At 42.2% G+C, this 26922-nt stretch overlaps 2 protein-coding genes across 2 annotated transcripts in view; both read right to left on the bottom strand.

The window, feature by feature from the left end:
* Nucleotides 1-5228, bottom strand: part of lclat1 (lysocardiolipin acyltransferase 1) — a 33875-nt gene extending 28647 nt beyond the window's left edge. Inside the window, exon 1 of the mRNA XM_024437115.2 lies at nt 4875-5228. The gene's annotated coding sequence lies outside the window, so the exon portion shown is untranslated. The remainder of the gene's footprint in view (nt 1-4874) is intronic.
* A 10630-nt stretch (nt 5229-15858) lies between these two features.
* On the bottom strand, nt 15859-25619 carry LOC112261634 (protein LBH). Its single transcript, XM_024437114.2, has 3 exons — nt 25363-25619; nt 20169-20274; nt 15859-17729 (listed from the first exon to the last, which is right to left on the bottom strand). Exons 1-3 carry the CDS (start codon nt 25389-25391, stop codon nt 17526-17528), a joined length of 339 nt encoding a protein of 112 aa, XP_024292882.1. The 5' UTR covers nt 25392-25619; the 3' UTR covers nt 15859-17525.
* Between the last annotated feature and the right edge of the window lie 1303 nt (nt 25620-26922).

The raw sequence follows: 26922 nt of genomic DNA, 5'->3' as shown, positions 1-26922 counted from the left end.
TCCAGATTTCTAAGGGACTTGCTTGCAGTTCCTACCGCTTCCACTGGATGTCACCAGACTTTAGAAATTGGTTGAGGTTATTCCTTTGTTTAATGAAGTACGGCCACCTTGAACGAGTGTCACTTCATGTTTGTTTGATAGAGGCGAAAGACCAGAAAGCATGCTTGAGTTTGTTTTCTTCCTGTATTGAACACAGATCATCCCGTCTTCAATTTTATCCATTTTTTAATGTAAAAAAAACAAACATCTAAAGTATTTTTACTACAAAAGTAGTTTGAAATGTTTTGGCAAGGTTTACAGGTAACTTTTGAGATACTTTGTAGTCACGTTGCACAAGTTGGAACTGGTGTTTTTCTGGATCAAACGTGCCAAATAAATAAATATGAGTGAGTGAGTGAGTGAGTGAGTGAGTGAGTGAGAATTAATTGAACAAAAGGACAATTTGTGATGTTTATGCACATGACCAGGACCTGGCTCTCTGCCTGACCACTGACTCAAAGAGCTCTCATCCGGCCCCACAGCACAGTAGAAGCCTCATTCAAGTTTCTAAAGACGGTTGACATCTAGTGGAAGCCTTAGGAAGTGCAACATAACCAATATCCCACTGTGTATTCAATAGGGGCTGGCTACAGACGTGAGTGGTACAGTTCGGTAGTCATTTAGGCAGGTTACCTTAGTTTTCTTGGGCACATGGACCATGGTGGTCTGCTTGAAAGATGTTGGTATTACAGACTCAGTCAGGAACAGGTTGAAAATGTCAGTGAAGACAATCTTCAGACCAGAAAAACTGGTTTCTCATGGTCTGAGAGTCCTTTAGGTGCCTTTTGGCAAACTCCAAGCGGCCTAACATGGCTTCCGTCTGGCCACTCTACCATAAAGGCCTAATAGGTGGAGTGCTGCAGAGAATGGTTGTCCTTCTGGAAGGTTCTCCCATTTCCACAGAGTAACTCTGGAGCTCTGTCAGAGGGACCATTGGGTTCTTGGTCACCTCCCTGACCAAGGCCCCTCCCTCTTCACCGATTGCTCAGTTTGTCCGGGCAGCCAGCCAGCCAGCTCTAGGAAGAGTCTTGGTGGTTCCAAACTTCTTCCATTTAAGAATGATGGAGGCCACTGTGTTCTTGGGGACCTTCAATGCTGCAGAATTTATTTTGTACCCTTCCCTAGTTCTGTGCCAACACAATCCTGTCTTCTCTATGGATAATTCATTTGACCTCATGGCTTGGTTTTTGCTCTGACATGCACTGTCAACTGTGGGACCTTATATAGACAGGTGTGTGCTTTCCAAATAATTTAATTTATCACAGGTGGACTCCAATCAAGTTCTAGAACCATCTCAAGGATGATCAATGGAAACCGGATGCACCTGAGCTCAATTTCGAGTCTCATAGCAAAAGGGTCTGAATACTTCTGGTTTTTATATATTTCCTAAACTTTCTAAAAAAAAATGTTTTTGCTTTGTCATTATTGGGTAGTGTGTGTAGATTGAGGAAAAATAAATAATTTAATACATTTTAAAATAAGGCGGTAACAAAATGTGGAAATTCCAACCCCTGCACAGCCTGTAGATCTAGTCAGACCATACAGTAGACTAAGGTTGTGGAATACTTTCCAAATGCACTGTATATAGGCCTATACTATAGGTAGTCATCCCAGTTTTCATTTGAAGCATATTGTTTGTAACAATTGCAAAGACAATGGGAACTTTGTAGTTGTCGTTATCTTTGTGAAGTTATTGGCGGCCACAGAGAGATGGATAAACATGGTGATTCTATGTCTAGCGGAGATCTTGTGTATAAAGTGATGGGGGAGGGCAAAAAAGCATTACCGACAAACAGCTGCTCTATGAGTCTGGGGAAGGCATTAGATTTACGAGGAACTGCCTGGAGCTCAAAACACACCATTAGCCAAATACAATGGTCTCTAGCTTAATGACTAAAATGAACACCCTTTTTAGATTGCACAGGTTTTATTTATTTTTCCCCTCCAAACAATCAATGTAGAAATATGACACATTGTAATTAAATGATTATCCGCTTTGTGAGATTTTGGCCAAGGCCTGTATTTTATATATACAGTGGGGAGAACAAGTATTTGATAACCTGCAAAATCGACAGTGTTTCCTACTTACAAAGCATGTAGAGGTCTGTACATTTTTATCATAGGTACACTTCAACTGTGAGAGACGGAATCAAAAATCCAGAATATCAAACCTTTTGTTTGCAAACACAGAGATCAAACCAGGTTTGCACACACTGCAGCAAGGATTTTGGCCCGCTCCTCCATACAGACCTTCTCCAGATCCTTCAGGTTTCGGGGCTGTCACTGGGCAATACGGACTTTCAGCTGCCTCCAAAGATGTTCTATTGGGTTCAGGTCTGGAGACTGGCTAGGCCACTCCAGGACTTTGAGATGCTTCTTACGGAGCCACTCCTTAGTTGCCCTGGCTGTGCGTTTCAGGTCGTTGTCATGCTGGAAGACCCAGCCACGACCCATCTTCAATGGGGGGAAGGAGGTTGTTGGCCAAGATCTCGCAATACATAGCCCCATCCATCCTCGCCTCAATACGGTGCAGTCGTCCTGTCCCCTTTGCAGAAAAGCATCCCCAAAGAATTTCCACCTCCATGCTTCACAGTTGGGATGGTGTTCTTGGGGTTGTACTCATCCTTCTTCTTCCTCCAAACACGGCGAGTGGAGTTCAGACCAAAAAGCTCTATTTTTGTCTCCTCAGACCACATGACCTTCTCCCATTCCTCCTCTGGATCATCCAGATGGTCATTGGCAAACTTCAGACGTGCCTGGACATGCGCTGGCTTGAGCAGGGGGACCTTGCGTGCGCTGCAGGATTTGAATCCATGACGGCATAGTGTGTTACTAATGGTTTTCTTTGAGACTGTGGTCCCAGCTCTCTTCAGGTCATTGACCAGGTCCTGTCGTGTAGTTCTGGGCTGATCCCTCACCTTCCTCATGATCATTGATGCCCCACGAGGTGAGATCTTGCATGGAGCCCCAGACCGAGGGTGATTGACTGTCATCTTGAACTTCTTCCATTTTCTAATAATTGCGCCAACAGTTGTTGCCTTCTCACCAAGCTGCTTGCCAATTGTCCTGTAGCCCATCCCAGCCTTGTGCAGGTCTACAATTTTATCCCTGATGTCCTTACACTGCTCTTTGGTCTTGGCCATTGTGGAGAGGTTGGAGTCTGTTTGATTAAGTGTGTGGACAGGTGTCTTTTATCCAGGTAACGAGTGGAGAACAGGAGGGCTTCTTAAAGAAAAACAAACAGGTCTGTGAGAGCTAGAATTCTTACTGGTTAGTAGGTGATCAAATACGTATGTCATGCAATAAAATGCAAATTAATTACTTAAAAATCATACAATGTGATTTTCTGGATTTTTGTTTTAGATTCCGTCTCTCAGTTGATTAAAATTACAGGCCTCTACATGCTTTGTAAGTAGGAAAACCTGCAAAATCAGCAGTGTATCAAATACTTGTTCACCCCACTGTGTGTGTGTGTGTATGTATGTATGTATGTATATATGTATATGTATATTTCTTTTTTTATTCCAGGCAGTAGCTTTCAGTTGACACTGTCCCGTTTTGCCACTGAGAAATGTACCTGAATTTCAAGCCCTGCACTGCCTGTAGATCAAATCGGTCCATACAGTAGACAAAGGTCAGCCTACTTTCAAAATGAACTAAGAAGAGCTCAACAACATTAACTAGGCCTAACTGTGGCCCAATTATTAACCAGTAGTTACAAGTGTGGCATTATCTATGTATCACAGTACAACGTCCATTGCACTTGAATTGCATCACATGGGCTATTCCACCTCATTAGGTTAAAGTCAGGGCAATAGACAGGACACACTGATTGGACTTGAATAGCACCATTCAGCTAGGGCTCTTATCAGGGTCAGGGAAGTTTGCCAGGATACTGTGCCCACAGAGGCCCACATAAAGCACTGCCTTCCCTCCTCCTGAAAGAAACACCTTGTGAAGAACGTGTGTGTGTACTGTGAATGTGTGTGGATAAAAAAAACTGAAAGCTCTTCAAAAATACCATCAAGAGTGAATAGGCCTAGAAATGCTTGAAATAAGATCATAAGATTGCCTGCTCATTTCGCTAATGGACATCACCACTGAGGATTTGCGTTGGTGACAGAGCGCATGTGAATTTATCAATGGGGTCGGCTTAATCCCTGTGAAAAACTCATACTGACAGAGAGAAAGCAGTTTAATTAGGTTGATGATTTAGTTGAAACAAAAAAACAAAAGGATAGTTAGTAGACTTAATTTGATCATGAGCCAAGCCATTTTCGCAATCTAACAGCACACCTTCATTTAAACTCAAAGACAGGGATTATTGGATACAATACTGGATAAATCCTTTCTAGCTAACGTTACTGGTTGCAACGAAGCCTATTTCTCCACCTTCACATGGAATACTTAGTTCTGCACCCCTGCACAAATTACAATGTGTGTTCATGTGAAAGTGTCAGCTGTAAACATAGCCAATTGTTAGGTAGTTCTGCATCCTTGCACAAATTACAATGTGTCCTGTGAAATAGTACCATAGCCAATTGTTAGCTAGTTGGTTTGTCCAAAAAACAAAGTAATAATTTACCTGAAATGTAATCTAAGTAACGTATATGGGTCTGCTTTTCTTTTAGCTGCTTAGCTAAACACGCTAAATTAGCGAGCTAGCTCAGCCAGTCCATTACAGCTAGCCTGTTAGCGAGTTAGCCTAACTAACAGACGCTGGCAAGAGTTGGCTTGACAACACTGATTTGCAAACTGTTTCGTACAACAAATTTTCACTCAATATCAGAGTATTATGAGAAATGTAAACATAAAACACAAAAAATGCCACCCACCTGAATGTTCTTCACACCAAATTCGGTACAAATGAGCACCAGTCGGGTGCGGCCAGAAGAAATGTCAACAACTTGGTTGCGACATACTAGCCAGCTAGATAGCTAGCGTTAGCAAGCATACAACCAGTTGCTGATGCGAAAACTATTTTTTTCTGACACCTGGTTGTAGTAAACGCATGCTAAGTAGAAGCAAAACTATTATTATTGGTTATAAAACTTGCATTTATGAAAGTTAACAGCGCGAGATGGATGCAAGCTTTGCAGCTGTCGCAGCACCAGCTAGCTACCTTTTCACCTCATACTACGACCTCTCAACTTCCAACTCTCACCCGTCACTGCACGCACGCGTCAACAGGGGACGCTGTTTATGTGGGTTGGGTGAGGAAAAGTGGACTTCATGTCTGTGTCGAAGGGGACTCAAACAGCTTTCTTAAACTTCCTCCCCTAATCAAACACCAAGCCTTTTAGAGCATTGCAAATGTTCAAGCAAGCATGAGTAGCACTTAGTCAAACTCAAGACTTTCCATGACCTGCTCCCTGTGGCATGCACTTTATCTGAGTGTCTGAGTAGGGGTTGACCAGTAAACTTCTCAAGGGTCAGCGCATGACTTCAGAGGGAGCATGAAAAATGTGCTGTGAAACAACCTCACTGCATTCTGTTTCAATGCCAGCTCTACGGGACTCCCAATCACGGTCGGTTGTGATACAGCCTGGAATCGAACCAGGGTCTGTTTTGATACCTTTAGGGCTTAGATGAAGTGCCTTAGACTGCTGCACCACCCAGGAGCTCCTAATGCACCATTTTAAGAGGTGACATCAGAAGTCCCTCCTGAAATAGCCTACGTGGCTTTTAATTAAACATGTCAATGTGACACTCAGCGGTAGGCTACCCTTCCATGTCTCAGAAGAAATAGATTCTTAATGCAAAACCTGAATGTTTAACAGGGTGAAAATATCTGTAATAACATTTCATATATTCATAACAGTGCAAGAACATAATAATTTCACTTTGTCTGTGATGGACACCAGCTGTGAGAGAAACAGATCATGCACTTTAGCGATGCTTTATTGGAGAGGGAAAAAATATCCTATGTTTTAAAAACAAACAAACATTCTTGTCCCTTCTGACCCCTTGTGCTTTTTGGGATAAGAGAGAGGAGAGGAGAAAGGGGAGCATGGGGTTCCGAAAAGGAACAGGGATGATTTAACTGAAGTCTTATTCTCTTTCACCCCACACTGTATATACTGTATTCTATACTATTCTATGGTATCTTAGTCACTTAATGTTTACATATCTTGCATTACTCATCTCATATGTGTATACTGTATTCTGTACTATTCTAATGTATCTTAGTCCGTTAAGTAATTAATTTGCATTTTATTGGATGACATAATTATTTGATCACCTACCAACCAGTAAGAATTCCGGCTCTCACAGACCTGTTAGTTTTTCTTTAAGAAGCCCTCCTGTTCTCCACTCATTACCTGTATTAACTGAACCTGTTTGAACTTGTTACCTGTAGAAAAGACACCTGTCCACACACTCAATCAAACAGACTCCAACCTCTCCACAATGGCCAAGACCAGAGAGCTGTGTAAGGACATCAGGGATAAAATTGTAGACCTGCACAAGGCTGGGATGGGCTACAGGACAATAGGCAAGCAGCTTAGTGAGAAGGCAACAACTGTTGGTGCAATTATTAGAAAATGGAAGAAGTTCAAGAGGATGGTCAATCACCCTCGGTCTGGGGCTCCATGCAAGATCTCACCTTGTGGGGCATCAATGATCATGTGGAAGGTGAGAGATCAGCCCAGAACTAGACGGCAGGACCTGGTCAATGACCTGAAGAGAGCTGGGACCACAGTCTTAAAGAAAACCATTAGTAACACACTACGCCATCATGGAGCAAGGTCCCCTGCTCAAGCCACCGCATGCCCAGGCTCGTCTGAAGTTTGCCAATGACCATCTGGATGATCCAGAGGAGGAATGGGAGAAGGTCATGTGGTCTGATGAGACAAAAATATAGCTTTTTGGTCTGAACTCCACTCGCCGTGTTTGGAGGAAGAAGAAGGATGAGTACAACCCCAAGAACACCATCCCAACCGTGAAGCATGGAGGTGGAAATTCATTGGGGATGCTTTTCTGCAAAGGGGACAGGACGTCTGCACCGTATTGGGGGGAGGATGGATGGAGCCATGTATCGCGAGATCTTGGCCAACAACCTCCTTCCCTCAGTAAGAGCATTGAAGATGTGTAACGGCTTTCTCCTTCCTCTTCTGAGGAGGAGTAGCAAGGATCGGACCAATACGCAGCGTGGTAAGTGTTCATCTTGGTTTTTAATAAGAACACTGAACAAAATAATAAACGACAACGTGACAAAACAAAACCGAAACAGTTCTGTGTGGAAACAAACACGGAAAATAAACACTCACGAAACACAAGTGGGAAAAGGCTACCTAAGTATGATTCTCAATCAGAGACAACTAACGACACCTGCCTCTGATTGAGAACCACACCAGGCCAAATGCAAAAACACAACATAGAAAACGGAACATAGACAACCCACCCAACTCACGCCCTGACCATACTAAAACAAAGACATAACAAAGGAACTAAGGTCAGAACGTGACAAGATGGGTCGTTGCTGGGTCTTCCAGCATGACAACGACCCGAAACACACAGCCAGGGCAACTAAGGAGTGGCTCCGTAAGAAGCATCTCAAGGTCCTGGAGTGGCCTAGCCAGTCTCCAGACCTGAACCCAAAAGAACATCTTTGGAGGGAGGAGAAAGGTCATATTGCCCAGCGACAGCCCCGAAACCTGAAGGATCTGGAGAAGGTCTGTATGGAGGAGTGGGCCAAAATCCCTGCTGCAGTGTGTGCAAACCTGGTCAAGAACTACAGGAAACGTATGATCTCTGTAATTGCAAACAAAGGTTTCTGTACCAAATATTAAGTTCTGCTTTTCTGATGTATCAAATACTTATGTCATGCAATAAAATGCATATTAATTACTTAAAAATCATACAATGTGATTTTCTGGATTTTTGTTTTAGATTCCGTCTCTCACAGTTGAAGTGTACCTATGATAAAAAATTACAGACCTCTACGTGATTTGTAAGTAGGAAAACCTGCAAAATCGGCAGTGTATCAAATACTTGTTCTCCCCACTGCCTATAGTCTTAATTCATTCCTACTTAGATTTGTGTGTATTGGGTATATGTTGTGCAATTTGTTAGATATTGCTTGTTAGATATTACTGCACTGTCGGAGCTAGAAGCACTTCGCTACACCCGCAATAACATCTGCTAATCATGTGTATGTGTAAGGGCTTTCCTGTGGTGAAAGAGAGGCGGACCAAAATGCAGCGTGATGGTTATTCATGTTTAATTTAGAAAGATGACTATACATGAACAGACTAAACAAAACAGGACAAGTGAAAACCTAAACAGTCCTATCTGGTGCAAACACAGAGACAGGAACAATCACCCACAAAACCCAACACAAAACAGGCTACCTAAATATGGTTCCCAATCAGAGACAATGACTAACACCTGCCTCTGATTGAGAACCATATCAGGCCAAACATAGAAATAGACAAACCAGACACACAACATAGAATGCCTACCCAGCTCACGTCCTGACCAACACTAAAACAAGGAAAACACATACGAACGATGGTCAGAACGTGACAGTATGTGACCAATACAATTTTGATTTGATTTGATTTGACACTTCCTCTGTACCATCATCCTTTCTTCTCTCTTATTGGGTCTTGCATAATTGTCTCATTTCAATTTCCCCTGTCTTTCTGTTGTTACTCTCTACATGTCACTCGTTCTCATTATTCAGAACTATTGCCTTCTTTCTATCCAGATACATCTGCGTTAAAACACTGATGATAACATTGATTTGACACCTCTAAATGTCCATAGTGAAATCAGTCACCATTGTTCTGTTTTGAACTGATACCCCACCTGCCTCTATCTTTCTCTCTCTCTCCCTCTCTTTAGCTCTCTCTCTCTCTCTCTCTCTCTCTCTTGCTCTACCTCTTCTCCCTCTCTCTTTTTTAGAATGGTGATTTGAGCCAGTTTTTTCCACTCTGGTCTTCAGGCATTACAGATCAGGGGGGGCATAAGCTGTCTATTTATATCAATGACAGGTTATGGAAGAGCATAACCTGTCATTGATATGAATAGACAGATTAGCTGCAGATTAGCACATTAACACACAAAAGTACATCCGTAATTGATCAAAGCTCATAAAGCTCTGGGACACGATGGCAGTGTACCCTAACATCACCATATTAAATAGCAGATTAATCCCTCTGATATGGAATGCTTTGAATCATCTGTCCTATTATGCATGCAGTATTGCACATTTGTGTAGGCTATATAGGCTATGTATTACTGTCTGCTGGGACTGCTTCAGTTGAATGTACCGTTTCCAAGTATTGACTGTGTTTGACTTTAATTAATTTACAAATCATTGAGGCTTTGTTTTGAACACCAGTCAATGAGTCAGTCTCTTTGCCACACTGGGTGTACTGATAATGAATTTGGTACTTTCACTTCTGTGGGGTAAAGACACATGCCCACACAACCCAAGAACCTCCCTGACCTCAAAGATGCATACCCTTTACTGCCTGACTATACATCATATCTCTGGGATGGTTTCCTGAAAAAAATCATACCATCATGTGTAACAATGTGCAAGCATGGACTGATTAAATTCACAAAGCTCCTTTGTTGTGCCCTTAACTAATTTCTGCTTTCAAATCTTCACTTTCCCTATCCTTATCCTATCTTTATCTTACCTTTGTTGGCCTACTTTGTAAGTCACCAAATAATTGATTGTTGATGAACCCAATGTAATTCCTAGCTATGCTCAATCCCTTGGCCAAATGTACCTCTTGCTCTGCTCTCTCTTGGCCCAGCCCTGCTCTGATCTCCCCCACCCCTCCTTTATGTTTTCCCATTTGTCCCTTCATCTCTTCTGTCTCTTCTCTCGTTATGCCCCTATGTGCGTATCTCTCCCCTGGTTGGTTGTGCCAGCTATGTGTACTCTTGGTGTCCAGTCTCCAGACAGGGTATAAATAACTAGCAGATGTTTTGCTTCATGCCCTGAGAGCTCTATTTGCTTCTCACACTTGAGGAACCATGGGAAAAAATATTTCCCTTACGCACATGGCACACACAAAAAAAGCAGTCATAAATGCACAAACTCACACACAAATGTACTTGCAAATTTGCACTCGCGCACACACACACACACACACACACACACACACACACACACACACACACACACACACACACACACACACACACACACACACACACACACACACACACACACACACACACACACACACACACACACACACATATATATACAGCACACTCAGCAAGCATACCATGATTGGGCACAAAACAGATAACAAGGTTATAAGTATTGTTGTAATGTCATGTAACATTACATAACATGTAATGTGAGGCAGTGAATGTAACTGCAGTCAATTATGGGAAACTTATTAGAACATCAGAGTAGTATGGTGAAGGGGGTTAAAGATGTCAGAAAGAGAAAGGACGAGAGAGAAAGAGAGAGAGAGTCAGCATGAGCTCATACTGTCGCATAAGCCACTGTGTCAACCAAGATACAGTACCATGCTTGAGCGAGATAGAGAGGGTGTGTGGTGTGTGTGAGTGTGAGTGGTCTCGGGTCCGGATGTGAGTATGTGAATGTGGGGAATGGTGCTGGGAGTAGAAGGGAGAGCGAGAGAATGAGACAGCGAAGCGAGAGAGTGTGTGTGTTGATGTGGTTGACTTCAAGAGTCATTGAGAAGTTAGGGGGTAGAGGGACAGACTGTGCTGACACACTGGAATCAGTGGCAGATTGTTTCCATCGGAAAGAATTCCAAGAATGGCTAGAAGAGCTATCAGTGACTGTGCTTCAAGCCTTCTGACCAAAGTTTATTACACAGCCAAGCCCCCACTCACACTCTCACTAATACACATTCTCACACACCCAGTGCTACAAGCCAACAACAGTATAGGATACGCAATCTGTCCCCAGTGTCAATTTGGTGCTCTGATGTTATCGCTGGCCAAATGAAGGCTGTTGCCATTGCAACCCCAATGCACTTACATGGTTGTTCACACAAGGAAATTGGGAAAGCAATGACATTTATAGACCAGCAGGAAGAAAAGAAAAACAAATGGATTAAAATCAGATGTCAATTCACTAAGGGTTGAGTTATGTAACTACTACATGATTAACTTTAGATTTGCTCCAACTTGATTGAGAGATGGAGTGTTGGAACTTGAGCTGAGTGGATTGAATGTTACTGTTACGATACTGATGCAAGATAACTGATCAGAAGAAAAACCTCACTAACCCAGTTACAGTTAAAGTCGGAAGTTTACATACACTTAAATTGGAGTCATTAAAACTTGTTTTTCAACCATTCCACACATTTCTTGTTAACAAACCATAGTTTTGGCAAGTCAGTTCGGACATCTACGTTGTGCATGACACAAGTAATTTTTCCAACAATTGTTTACAGACAGATTATTTCACTTATTAACACTGTATCACAATTCCAGTTGATCAGAAGTTTACATACACTAAGTTAACTGTGTCTTTAAACTGTTTGGACAATTCCAGAAAATGATGTCATGGCTTTAGAAGCTTCTGATAGGCTAATTGATATCACTTGAGTCAATTGAAGGTGTACCTGTGGATGTATTTCAAGGCCTACCTTCAAACTCAGTGCCTCTTTGCTTGACATCATGAGAAAATCAAAAGAAATCAGCCAAGACCTCAGGAAAAAAATTGTAGACCTCCACAAGTATGGTTCATCCTTGAGAGAAATTTCCAAACGCCTGAAGGTACCACGTTCATCTGTACAAACAATAGTACGCAAGTATAAACACCATGGGACCACGCAGCCGTCACACCGCTCAGAAAGGAGACACGTTCTGTCTCCTAGAGATGAATGTACTTTGGTGCAAAAAGTGCAAATCAATCCCAGAACAACAGCAAAGGACCTTGTGAAGTTGCTGGAGGAAACAGGTACAAAAGTATCTATATCAACAGTAAAACGAGTCCTATATCGACATAACCTGAAAGGCCGCTCAGCAAGGAAGAAGCCACTGCTCCAAAACCGGCATAAAAAAGCCAGACTACGGTTTGCACCTGCACATGGGGACAAAGATTGTATTTTTTGAAGAAATGTCCTCTGGTCTGATGAAACAAAAATAGAAATATTTGGCCATTATGACCATCGTTATGTTAGGAGGAATGAGGGGGAGGCTTGCAAGCTGGAGAACACCATCCCAACCGTGAAGCATGGGTGTGGCAGCATCATGTTGTGGGGGTGCTTTGCTGCAGGAGGGACTTCTGCAGGAGCATACTTCTAAAGTTGTGGCAAAATGGCTTAAGGACAACAAAGTCAAGGTATTGGAGTGGCCATCACAAAGCCCTGACCTCAATCCCATAGGAAGTATGTAGGCAGAACTGAAAAAGCGTGTGCGGGCAAGGAGGCCTACAAACCTGACTCAGTTACACCAGCTCTGTCAGGAGGAATGGGCCAAAATTCACCCAACGTATTGTGGGATGCTTGTGGAAGGCTACCTGAAATATTTGACCCAAGTTAAAAAATTTAAAGGCAATGCTACCAAATACTAATTGAGCAAATGTAAACTTCTGACCAACTGGGAATGTGATGAAAGAAATAAAAGCTGAATAAATCATTCTCTCTACTATTATTCTGACATTTCACATTCTTAGAATAAAGTGGTGATCCTAACTGACCTAAGACAAGGAATTGTTACTAGGATTATATGTCAGGAATTGTGAAAAACAGAGTTTAAATGTATTTGGCTAAGGTGTATGTGAACGTCCGAACGTCAACTGTATAAACAGTCAAATCCTGCTACACTACTTTGTATGTATAGTGTACGATATCCTATATATTTTGAGCATTCTTATCAACAAAGTGGTCCTGACAATGGGCCAGTTCGTATTGCATGGCCCGGTGCCCCAGGTGGGTGGAGAGTTCACCAATGGAATGATCTAAAATGTTCAAACCCCGCCCTCCCCTGACACACTGTGCCATATGCAAAACAAATTCCCCCAATATAGCAGTGGTGGCGGGACAAAGCAAGTGATAATTACTGATTGGCTGGGCCCGACCTTCTCCCTGTGGTCCCACGTCCCTTGCTGTTATGAGCTGACCATGTATTAATAACTTTTTAAGAACCACTTTTTCCAGGAAGAAGGAAGCAAGGGAGAATGTCAGCCATAGAGATACATAGAGGACTCATCTTTGTATTTGTGCCATTATGGCGCCTGTGACAGCATGGGCAGCACCATTGAGGCAATCTCCAATTTGAAGTAATAAATGTTCATATTCGCAATTGGCTAATCCCTCCTGATGACCTTGTTGGACATGACTCTAACAGGGTCATCAGCAAATGAAGTTCGAAGTCCCACCCAGTTGACTACATTAAAATGGTGGAAGCCCTCAATGGCGCTGCCCATGCTATTACAGCCTTGGCCACTAGAGGCCACTACCCTTCTCTATGTCAGCTCATTGTTCACATTCCAGAAAGTGGTATGAGGACATTGAGAGTGCCCCCTGGCCAATCTAAGAGGCCCTTGTCCCCCTCAGATAACGCCCTCTTCACCTTTGATGGACATTTCCAGGTACAAGTCAAACAAACTTGTCCAGATCATGTTTATCAGTACAAAGCAGTGAGTCATCTGTGAAGTGTGTTTTCACGGACTTGACTTGTTCCTGTAAAGCCCTCAAACTCAACTCTGGACCTCAATGCCAGTTTCACTGCACTTTTTTCATTGTTCCCCTCTAGTCTAGGCTGATTAAGGCCTGTCTGTGACACCAGGTGTGAGCAATTAATTGTCAGGTAGAACAGAAAACCAGCAGGCTTCGGACCTCGTAGGGTAAGAGTTGAGTACCCCTGCTGTAAAGTATCGGCATGTGTGTTTTCCCTCATTGTACTATAATGTCACTGTTCATAGCACTCTTCACAAATCTTGAATTCAGAATCAGCAATGCGTTTCAGTAGGTTGCAAAAATATTTCAGTGTCTGAGAAGAGGTTAGAAAACAGGAAGTGTGGTCTATGCTTTATATATTCAGTTGAAGTCGGAAGTTTACAAACACTTAGGTTGGAGTCATTAAAACTTTTTTTTAAACGTTTTTTCAACCACTCCAACAAACTATAGTTTTGGCAAGTCGGTTAGGACATCTACTTTGTGCATGACAAGTCATTTTTCCAACAATTGTTTACAGATTATTTTGCTTATAATTCACTGTATCACAATTCTAGTGGATCAGAAGTTTACCTACTAAGTTGACTGTGCCTTTGGACAGCTTGGAAAATTCCAGAAAATTATGTAATGGCTTTAGAAGCTTCTGATAAGCTAATTGACATCATTTGAGTCAATTGGAGGTGTACCTGCAAATGTATTTCAAGGCCTACCTTCAAACTCAGTGCCTCTTTGCTTGACATCATGAGAAAATCAAAAGAAATCAGCCAAGACCTCAGGAAAATAAAAATTGTAGACCTCCACTAGTCTTGTTCATCCTTGGGAGCAATTTCCAAATGCCTGAAGGTACCAAGTTCATCTGTACAAACAATAGTACCCAAGTATAAACACCATGGGACCACGCAGCCGTCATACCACTCAGGAAGGAGACACGTTCTGTCTCTTAGAGGTAAACATACTTTGGAACAGAACAACAAAGGACCTTATGAAGATGCTGAAGGAAACAGGTACAAAAGTATCTTTATCCACAGTAAAACAAGGCCTATGTCGACATAACCTGAAAGGCCGCTCAGCAAGCTTCAAACCCGCCATAAAAGCCAGACTACGGTTTGCAACTGCACATGGGGACAAAGATTGTATATTTTGTAGAAATGCCCTCTGGTCTGATGAAACAAAAATAGAACTGTTTGGCCATAATGACCATTATGTTTGGAGGAAAAAGGGGGACGCTTGCAAGCCGAAGAACACCATCCCAACCGTGAAGCACGGGGGTGGCAGCATCATGTTGTGGGGGTGCTTTGCTGCAGGAGGGACTGGTGCACTTCACAAAATAGATGGCGTCATGAGGGAGGAAAGTTATGTAGATGTATTGAAGCAACATCTCAAGACGTCAGTCAGGAAATGAAAGCTTGGTCTCAAATGGGTCTTCCAAATGGACAATGACCCCAAGCATACTTCTGAAGTTAATGCAAAATGGCGTACGCACAACAAAGTGAAGATATTGGAGTGGCCATCACAAAGCCATGACTTCATCCCATAGACAATTTGTGGGCAGAACTGAAAAAGCGTGTGCGAGCAAGGAGGCCTACAAACCTGACTCTGTTATACCAGCTCTGTCAGGAGGAATGGGCCAAAATTCACCCAACTTATTGTGGGAAGCTTGTGGAAGGCTACCCAAAACATTTGACCCAAGTTATACAATTTAAAGGCAATGCTACCAAATACTAATTGAGTGTATGTAAACTGCTGACCCACTGGGAATGTGATGAAAGAAATGAAAGCTGAAATAAAATCACTTTTTCTGACATTTCACACTCTTAAAATAAAAAGTGGTGATCCTGACCTAAAACATGGAATTTTCACTAGGATTAAATGTAAGGAATTGTGAAAAACTGAGTTGAAATGTATTTGGCTAAGGTGTATGTAAACGTCTGACTTCAACTGTATATATTCTGTATACATGCGTCAATAAGCTAGAGACGCAATGATGTGCAGGAAGTAAAACAAAAGGGCACCAGATTCTGTAAACAATGCAGGTGAGGGGAATAAAAATACTTTAAATAAAGAAAAACATGTGCATTTGTTGAAAACAAGAGACTATAGGGTTTCCCCAGAAAGTGTATTTTGCTCCATAGCACTGGATCTGCTTCTGCAACCTCTGACATAGCACAAGGAATCAGTCAGACAGTTGGAAGCAAATTCAAATGTTTATTTACAACCTCTGTTCATCAGAGTAAAGTGATCTAAATACAACAAAACATGAGCAAAATGGCAGCTATCCTCCCTGAGCTTTACAAAAACAAAGCACAGTACCTGTGGGTGACAGCAGAGAGAAAAGGAGATGTTCTGTACAGAGCCCTAATGCCATTTACAGAGGGAGAGACATACACAAAACTTCATATACACTATCTTCTTTTTTTCAGCAAACATCATGCCTTTAACATCTTTCCCAGAAGGCTGAACAGCTAGTGATGTAGAATAGAGAAATAGATTGCAAAACATCATTAGTTTAACAAATTGCATACAAACCAGGTGGCAATTTATGAGTCGGGGTCAACTAACTGGCTTTAACAAAACAAGGACAGATACCAGTAACTGTTTAAGATTATAAAAAGGAAGCTACTGTGGAGGACTTGTTAGTAAGAGAACAGAGTCCAGAGTTTATGAACTGGAAATTTGGGAGTTGTTCAGAAATGTACAAGAGGTAGCTAGTCAAGTCCATGTATCGTGATATACCTTACTGGTTGAGGGTGACATAATGGCTGATCAGTGAAGATGAGATCAGTGAACTCAGCGCTCTGGTGAGAATCACTTCGAACTAATTTCAGTCTCATGAATGTTTTGTGACAATAACAAAATAAACCAATCAACAATAACCTCAGGTATTGGCTCGGAGGGCAAAAATGTCCTTCACTGAGTGTCTATTTTAGTGACATTGTTGGTTTTAATCACTACATCGAAAAAAATACATTGATTCATATTGACTAATTGCCCCCCCCCCCCTCCAAGACCTATCAAATGTCATCAGGGGGGACAAGACAAGGGAAAAAACAAAGCAGATGAGTGTTTCAGTGCACAACCAGCGTTCATATTATACTGTACATATCATGAACTTTTATAGAAGTAGGGAAGAGTTCCCTCTCAGTGTAAAAGTTACTCCTTTGCCCAACGGAGACTAACGGTCTCTTTGTGTTGTTCACAGTAACCCCTACTTCCTGTCAGTCATCACAATCCACCGAAACGAACAAAACAAACCCCACCAACATACACACAAGGCTTTAAGACAGACTATGAGATCCACAGACGGCAATGGCAATCGTAGTCACGTACATTTCAATCCATATATCGAAGGTATGAAAAACAGAAATCCGCTTGCGTACCAAAGCAGTAGTCTCTGGGTATAAGAGTCTCTGGAGTCATGTGGCCAGCAGATTTGGCGTGGGCATTGTAGTCTCCTTCAGTACGAGATCTGTCCATGGAGCACTGAGCTGCCACCGTTTTACTGGACCTGCATTTTAGGGTGAGACATAGGGGTGCTTGGTGTGTGTGTATTTTCATACATATGGTGTGTGTGTGTGTGTGTGTGTGTGTGTGTGTGTGTGTATTTTCATACATATGGTGTGTGTGTGTGTGTGTATTTTCATACATATGGTGTGTGTGTGTGTGTGTGTGTGGTTAAGCAACAGAGGTGAAATCCAAAAAGTAGATTAAGTAAAGCATGCATATTGCTTCTCTTTAGAGTGATGCTTTGGTGTCAAGGGAAGGAAAGTGAGCATCACTGACATGTGTTCCCCTAGTCACTCAGTGAGTGGGTTAAGTGCGAGTGGGATGTAGGTGGGAGTAGGGTTTGTCGTTTGGCCTCTAGTCCTGGTTGTTCTGCGTTGGCTGTCCAGTTTGGCTTTTGCCATGGTTCTCCTTCTCCTCTTCTTCACTGACAATGAATTCCTCAGGAGGCCAACGCAGCTCGCCGCTCTCCACTTCCCCCTCCGTGGGCTCCACTACGATGGAGGGCAGGCGGTCTTTCAGCTTACAGCAGCGCTCAAAGTCTGAGGGGTCTGGAAAGATCTGAGGAAAGCACAAAAACACACTTAAAGTCCTGGGTGTCCTTGGGTCTGGTCACAGTTTTTCATGTTGCATCATGCTACATTTTACAGCTTTGGAAAGCATGGTGCCAAAGCTGCTTTTAAGTGCTTACAACTTGTTATCCAACACCGTGTGACTGACAAATGGGGAGATTATACAAGAGCAAGTCATAGCATTGAAAACCTACAGCAAGTCTGTTATCGTCAAGAAACAAAAAACCAAGCACACTAAGGAAGTAGACCTTACTAATAACTTGACAATATCTATCACCTTGTTTTCATTTGGTTAAGTTAATTTGTCATATATGCACAGGATACACAGTACAATTAAATGCTTACTTACTCTGTGACAGGATGACTAAATAACAACCAATACCCTGATGATACTGAAAGCTAAGCAATGGGTTGACAAAATCATTAAAAAAGCAGTGAAACCTAGACCCAAATGCATTGTGGGTGTGCAAGGCCAGACTTGCTGATTTTTTTGGATCTAAAATGAAGGGCATGAGAGATTACATGCATTCCCTGCCTTCCTTTTGCTCTCAAGACAAGAGAAATGGCAAAAAAAAAAAAAAAGCCTTTCCTGGTCCAAGAACAGCATTTTTTATGTTTGGATAAAGTGGAAGAATATTTTTAGATCTGCATATTTCAGTGGGAGACATTGGAAGAGGAAAGCGATGTCGCTGTCTGGGCAAAAACACAGTGGAAAGAAAGCATTAGATGAGGCTGAGAAGGATAGAGTGTGAGGGGGAGGAAGAGAGGTAGGGGGAGAGAGTGGCTGGGAGAGAGAGCGTCCAGCTGTGTCCAAGTCTCCCTGAAAACAATGAGAGGGGGATGATGAGAGAAAGGGGGGAACAAAATGTTCTGAAAAACGGCTGTGTTTCAGTTTGTTTAGACGGGCTCATAGTAATGGCTGGAACGGAATACATGGAACGGCATCAAACACGTGGTTTCAATGTGGTTGATACCGTCACATTCACTCCATTCTAGCCTTTATCATAAGCCGTCCTCCCCTCAGCCTCCTATGGTGTGGGTATGTGAGTGTGAGCATGTGTGTTAGTCAGTGCATGTGTGTTTGAGTGAGTACGTGTATGTTAGTGCAGGTCTGAGAGATGGTGAGTATATGTGTGTGTTAGTGCATGTGTGCGCAGGGAGGTTTAGTATCTCCTTGCCTGTGTTGCTAATGTCTATGCGTCATCACCGAGGGGAATTGGGCAGAGATTAACCTTGCTATAAGACCACCGGCAAACACGTCACAGCTTGTTTTACTTCCAGTGACAGGAAACGGCAATGCATCGCCAGCGAGGCACAATGACAGCTATTTTGGGTTGTAGCTATTTTGGGTTGTAGTTGTAGATCAGGAATCACTCCAGCGCTGACTCAAACAACAATTGAAGCTGCCACAGAGAAGCTCTCACCTCCGTAACATAATCAACCTCCAGTTCCTCTGCTCTGGAAAACTGCATATCTTACATCACTCTTTCAGCGATGAATACCATGTTGCCTTGCAGAAACACAGCTGGCATTCAGGTGATGGACTCACAAATTGGACCAAAGCCAATGAATTTGGATGAGGAAGCAGTTAAACCACCCAGCTGTCTGTCCATCCTCATGGGCAGAGAAGAGACCTTCACCACCTCCTTCCTTATCCTCACAGGACAGACACACAGCTGGTGTGTAAATGGTGAGGGGCAGGCAGCCCACCTTCCTGTAGGATCAGTCTGCATCCTCCGAGTCAACTCTGACACATACAGGTCACAGACGATCATAAAGGAGTGGGTTGGCCTTAATATGGCCCTGATTGTTTGTTTCCAGAGATGAAGCATTGACCCAGCAGTAATAAACAGAAGCAGTGGAAACAAATCAAACTTGTCAAGGCCACCAGATGGCTTGCTATTCAGAAAGTTGCCTCTCTGTGGGTTGTGACATTGCGATTCTACAAACTCCTATTCATTTCCTTTGCATGTTTTTAAAGTCTTTGCAATCATCTCTAACTCCGTGCAAAGCTGCACTCCTCCCCACCACGAGGCAAATACACAATTTTCCACCACACAAAGACCCTTTCCTTAAACAGCCCCCCTAAATTCCTAAAAAAGGTTTTGTTTGCATAACTTGCAACAATAACGCTGATGACTAGACCTCCTGATTGGGAAAACAAACCACTCCTTACCCATAGTCCCCTGGGTGAGCTGCTTACAGTAAGAGCTATAATGGAACATACAGCCTTGGCTGTCCCTAATCCATCCTTTTGTTCAGAGGGTTACTAATAGTGGTGGGGACATTTGAACAGTGACATAAACCAATTAAAAAACTACTACACCCTCTGCTGCCCCCCTCTCCCCCTTTGTACCATGATCTAGCAGCAAACCAATTTCCCTCTGGGACAACAAAGTAGAAACTTGAACTTGTGTGTGCGTGTTACCTGGAAGGAGAGCCGGTCCTTGCTGGGGCTGAGCCTTATGTCCTCCATGGGGGTGCTACTGATCATCACCTCAGTCATGTCGTCTCCACTTGGCACAAACACTGGGCTGGAGAGAGACATAGGGGAAAGGACTGGGTTATTCGACTATTCAGGATCTACTGTTAGTCCCAAACTTTCACACTGAGGAGCATTACACAGAACAGGTACATGTGTCACAATAATGGTGCTGTACAAGAGGCTGCACAATGAAGAACTGATAGGTTGGTGTAATATAATTTACGTGTAGCTATTACTTTGGGAAGTAATATGCAAATTCATCCAGTCCATTTAGTGAGATGACCGAGTATGACTTTCATGTAGTTGATGTGCATGAGATATGGCCCTTTGGTATTGTGTTTGCAATGAAAAAGCTACGCATAGGCCTTGTTCAGTCTTTCGTTTGGTCTGTATGCATGCATGCAGTGGTTTATATTTAGTCTGACCACTGACAGACTATGCAGCATAAATGTAGTGCACAACAAAGCTACACCACCACCAAGATGTGGTTTGCATTGAGTAGCCATGTCTTCATACAAGATGAGGTATGATTAAACTAGCAGTGAGGGGACAGTCATAGCAAGAATGCATTGTGGGCGTGCAGTGCAATTTGACTGGAACCCCTAACACGGGACGGACCCAATACCCTCAGTTACATCAAAAGGTTCACAGAACTTTCCATTTTAGTTGAAGCAACAAGATGTTGTTTATCCACTTCAGTGCACTGTACATGCTGAAGCACTGTAAGAAATGACTGAACAGAGGCACTTTGTGGGAGGAAAAGTTATTCTTGGGATGTTTGAGAACCAAGATATCAACCGAGCAGAGCGTTCTTCTCACGCTTTCTATTTAAAGCCCGGTGGCACAGTGGTCAGCGTCCACAGGACTATGGTCAGGGTGGTCAACCCACTATAGGACAACTACAACTGGGACAGGAAACAGAACATACTGTAGATGACCACCTGCATCAGATGAGCAGCTCAAGCACATACTTGGTCCAAATATAACAAGTCAGTCATTTGTTTCCACAAAAAAGTAGAACATTGGGTGCCATTAACCTACTTTTAACCCTGAATATATAAAAAACATGTGTATTTTAGAGACGATGGAAAGTTAAGTGGTTAGCCATTTCGACATATTCTAGACATGACCAGTAAAACATTTTAGGTAAACCTATGAAGTGCACTTTAAAAAAAGGAGCCTAAATTCTTTCATCTCAAATTAAAATATATATTTTCCCAATACTTGTCAAGTTTCCCCAGAGGTATTTTGACAGTAATCCTGTGTACAATGTCAGATAAGACCCTGAGCTGTGAACCCTGGACTTCGACTCCCTTTATGGAGAAATTAAGAGTGGCACCTTTCGATTTGTTAACATTCTGTCATCGGAGCATGAAACGTTTTCACCATAAGAGGTTGTGGGCAAAAATAGAGATGTTTCCTATGACTCAGTTTGCCAATCTCTCATGTTACTTCACTGCTTTGTTGAGTTCTTCTTTCCAAGACGTCCATGTTTAACATCATTCAAGAACCTATTAATGCCAAAACAGTAATGTAAGACCGTCTCCAATGGGAATCAAGACTTTCCATTAAAAGAACACGTCAGTTTAGAAAGCACCAAAATAAAAACTTCTCATACTCTGACTGGCAATAAACAAGTGGAGCTCAACAACCAGTATTTCATTGTACAGGGATTAAGTTCCAGATAAAAATCTTTAAACTTCGGTCAATCCAATAATTGCAAATAAAGGCACTAGGCCATCCACATTTTCCAACATCACTTTCATGTAGAAAGTCAGCCTTTTGGTCCCATAATATAGGACCGAGGCAGATGTACACATTCTTTAGGATAAGGAACATATCCCATATACCATAAAGTGTTCATCTATTCTGAATCTGTCAGAAAGAGTCTCAATGGCTTCAAACTGAAAAGGAGAAATGCGCACGAAAAATCAATTTACAGGGCAACATGTGCATTGCCACACCCCGAAGCAATGGCTACTGCTGTTAATCTTTCAATATTTCCATTCCCAAGTTTGCATTACCATGTCTCACATACAAATTGGGAGAAGCAAAAATTATTTTGTGCAGGTGGGAGCCACAGGGGAAACGCACAAGCCAAGACCAAAGGGCAGAATAGGCTTCTGGAATCTTGTACTTTTACAAGTCAATCAAGTCGGTGACAACAATAGCCGGAAATCTACAAATAAAAACTAGTCCAAAGGTTATGCAAGGTTGAGTGTCAAAAATGTTTTGTCAGCAAAGACATGCTCTTGAACCCATTTCATTCTTGAGAGGGGAGAGAGTGACATAGGGTACGCCAGAAACGCATAGACACAGAGCGGTGACAGTACAGACCTGTGCAGAAGAGAGGGGAGAAAGATAAACACTGCTTGTGCCAGTCATATTTCTGCTCTGGGATCGTACAAACATCCTGCTCAGCTAAGAATAACAGAACGTCAGCCTACTAAAACATAAAGGGGCACAATGACAAGGAAGTGGAGGAGCACACGTAACAATTCGACTCGGGGAGAGAACATACCACTCAAATACATTATATCTAAATGTGTCTGCTCGAGATTACGCAATGTGTCCTTTTTTTGTGGAAATGTCTGCCTCAAGCAGCCATGCTAAGTATAATCAAGAGGCTCCAAATTGATGAGCCTGTGGTAATCCATTATCCTCACGTCAGGGATGCAGATAGGAAACACTTCCAGTTCAAAGTTTGCAGCCATTGTGTCAACTAATTCAGAGGCCAAGAGATCAAATGTCTTGCATTCCTACTTCTACCCTAGCAGGACCCATACAAGTACACATTTATTCTATACGGGCACCTCAAACCCTCTGTCTAAAACGCCCACTGCCAAAGATCAGTCACGGCACTCCAAATGTACTCAAAACATGCAGTCCAGATTTGACCTAGGATCTTAAATCATTCACCAGGATTGACCTGGAATGGCTCCTTTCTGAATGACCAGGCCCATTCAGGTATTTTAAAAGGTTTAAGTCTGTAGTAGTATTGCCAAGTAGAACTTTTGGCTAGACCTGTCATCCCATCTTCAATGGGCATGTGACATGATCAGGCACTTCAGTGCTTGGCACTTCAGTGACCCTCTTTAGCACTGTCCATAGGAACATCTAGGCCTACATACTGTACATAGTCACATGCTCATATGGGCTAATGCCAGTCCTATATGGGCTAATGCCAGCCTTAGACACATTCCAGTCAGAGGTCTGGCATGGGCATGAGACGCATCTCAGACTGACACGTGTCCAGGCTAAACAAATAAAAAACGAAGGATCAGAGGTCACCTGCTGCATTTAAAAGATATAGGCCAAGTGAGGGGGTTATTTCAATCTAGATGGGCTTTTGGGAATCATTATGGCACATTTGTGAAGGTCTGTCTGTGGGTACATAGTTCCTGCCAAGTTGTCTACCAAGTCGTCTACCAGTCTCTCTACCAGAGGCCCATGCTCGCCCAAGGTGCTGATGGAGACCAAACATATATCCCCATAGCAATGCACAGGATGGGATATTACATGTTGCATAATTGACATGGTTTCCCCTCTACTCCTCCCAATGCTACGCGCATCATAAATCTGAGGTGCAGGGGCGACAACACGAAGCGGCTGCTGACATTCCATGCCATCGCTGGACTGCCTGGTGGCCAAGTCACAACCTGTAGGTGTGTAGGGGGTGGGAGGGTGCCCGCGTCACTCTCTCTGAAACATGTTGGAATGAATGGGCCATGTCCTGATCACCGCTTTAGTCCATGGGCTGCTTTATGGAGTGGCTCAGCCTTCTCAGAATACAGGAAACACTTTCAGGGTTACTGGCTGGGCAGAAGAAGCTCATGTTTATTTCAACTCAACTTGATGACATATTGCCATGCCACATGTTTTTCTTAAAAGATGCCACAATAGAGGCATTTAGTCCATGATGACCTGATCAATTCATAGGAGAATGACATGTTCTTGTTTAAAAAATTTAAAAAAATGTAACACAACAACTGCCCATGGCAAAACATGGAAAGCTATCAAATGCCTTACATTGGACTGCAGTTATATAATTCATGATTTTATCAACCTGAAATTCAATAACTAAACATTTTGAAAAAGGAACAGAAAAGTGCTACATTAGGTAGCAATGCATGAGGAAACAATAATCAAGAGATCTAAGCAAAAGGATCCCCCATGTAGCAGATTCTCTGAAGAACAGAGAAGCACACTGAAAGCGCAGACGAGAAGCTTTGTGGTTACAGTAAGTAACAGGGTCGGGTCTTCACTTCCTGGTGCAGGCAAACCGAGACTTGCAGAGGTAAAAAAAAAATAAAAAAAAGAAGCAAAACAAAGTCTTGCTTGAAGTTTTTGGACAAAGTCTTCTTAACCTAGATGCAATGTTACTAGCCTATATAGGAGGTAGGAGTACAGAGTAAAATGGAGAGATTGAGTCACAAGCTTCCTCTAGGTGATGGACCGACCGTGAATGGATAAGAGGGTCATTCCATCTACCTCTATTACACCCTACCACAATCGCCTGCCAATAAAGGTCAGTAGTCCCAACCACTAAAGGTCAAATGATGTGAAAGTCTTACATATGGTTTAACACTCATATTGTTGTATCTTTGCTTGCCGAGAAACAAAGCTAAACTCATGTTATGTTCTTACTTCTGCAATTGTATGTAGTCTGACTAAAAGCTATTGTATCTCAATGCTCCCATAGCAACGTGAAAACATTGGGTTGCCCATCTATGTCCCCTTGTGAAAGGAAAAAAAGGTGATCCTCAAGCACACCTGGAAAGAGTCTTGGTGGGCCACCTGACACCATGTGAAAAACAGAGCAGTGCTTTGTTTGCGATCTGCTCTCTTTCAAGTGGATTACACGTTGTGAAAAAATAATAATAATCCACTAACTGCACTTTGACACATTCAAGAGTGCATGTGTGATTGTTTGAAGGAGTAAATAGCCTAGCTTCTTTTGACGATTTACATTCAAAAAGGAAAATCGTAGTTCTCTTGATTATACCCATTAGCAAATATAAAAACAATTAAAAAATAAATAAAAATCACATACAAAAATGAAATTCTGTTTAAAAAACAAACATAGAAGTCATTACATCGCAGGTGTAAAAAAAAAAATCATTACAAAAATACTTACCAGTATATTTGGGGAGAAAATACAGACATGAATTCACACCTGCAGTTGATTCTGATGATCAAGGAATTAATCTGATATTGATGGTGTATTTCCCCCACAAAGGAACGTCTGTCACAAGAAGATTAAACGCAAGCGTTTTTTTTATAGAGAGAAGTAGAATTCGAAGCGGAGCCGTGACCTTAGTGAAACAAACAACCCTCAAGTATTTTTGCCCATCTGATATCCTGACTAGTTGAAATGACTTTTATGTAAGAGGCGTGTACTGTCCTGAAGACACACCTCTTTCACATGGGGTCCAAATTATTAAATGGAAGCAGCATCACTACGGACCAATCAAATGACAGGTGCCTCGTACCCGCGCTGACGATAGCAAGGGATGAACAATTTGATTGGAAATAGAAAAGATACTGCATCACGCAGGTTTCCATTGATACAGGTTAATTCAACGAAAGCAATGTCGCAAAAAAAACCTAAATCATTGCGACATGTGTAATGGAAACGTCGGATATAGGATACATTTTCTAAAGATCGACAACATTTTTATCGTTCGACAAGGGTGGATTATTTTGTCGAACTTTCCTTATTGGGACAAATTGAATAAAGCACGCAACTATAAAGCTCCACTCTACACTGCTTGCCAAATCCATTTTCAACTATAAACACGTTTCTTTGCAGGACAAGGCTTGTCATGACTTTTAAGAACGCCTGAATTGCTTCGCCTTGCATTTCTGGTTGGCTGGCAAATTTCACCATCCGATTATTTCAGATCTACATGAGTGCAAGTTTCACCATGTGGTGATATGTTGGCACATGAGAATTATTAGGATATGGGGCAAATATTAGTCAATTAATGCATTCAGGGGCGGACTGGGACACGAATTTTGCCCTGGCATTTTATCCACATCAGCCCACATCACTGTGCGCCTCTGCTCTAGCCATTTTGTTTTCCTCCCTGTTGTGCTGTCTGTTTCAGCATCTTTTTTTGTTGCTGTCACTCTATGCTTCTTCTTGTTCTCTGTCTGCTTAAAACTGCACTGCAAAAATTACTCTGTCATTTCCTGGTTGCTAAAATAGATAATAGTTCACCTAATTTCAGTTTATGTGACAAAACAAGCAAGTACAGTGTAGGGAATCATTCTACCATTTAAACTGCTGTGAAATATATTTTCCAAAAACAAAATTATTGTATTTTCAGCTGTTTTAAGCTGGTGTACAAAATCAAGTAAAAGACTCAAAAACTAAACATAAGAACAAGAAGCATAGAAAGAGTGCACATAGAACAAATCTACCACTTCTTAGACTTGCTTTCAATGAAAAAGACAGATCAATAACTCACATTGCTATCTTTATTTGGCTTTAAGCCTAATACCTAATAAAAGCCAAGATAACGACCTTGGCTATATTGCAAATTAGTCCCTGTCATGTGTTCCCCCTGAATCAACACCTACCCTAAGTGTTAATTACTACACTCTTAGAAAAAAAGAGGTGCTATCTAGAACCTAAAATTGTTCTTCATGTGTCCCCATAAGAGAACCCTTTTTGGTTCCAGGTAGAACCCTT

Source organism: Oncorhynchus tshawytscha, linkage group LG11 (assembly GCF_018296145.1).
Source record: "Oncorhynchus tshawytscha isolate Ot180627B linkage group LG11, Otsh_v2.0, whole genome shotgun sequence".
NCBI lineage: Eukaryota > Metazoa > Chordata > Actinopteri > Salmoniformes > Salmonidae > Oncorhynchus > Oncorhynchus tshawytscha.
The sequence above is the reverse complement of the archived record's forward strand: the minus strand, read 5'-3'. Positions and strand labels throughout refer to the sequence as shown.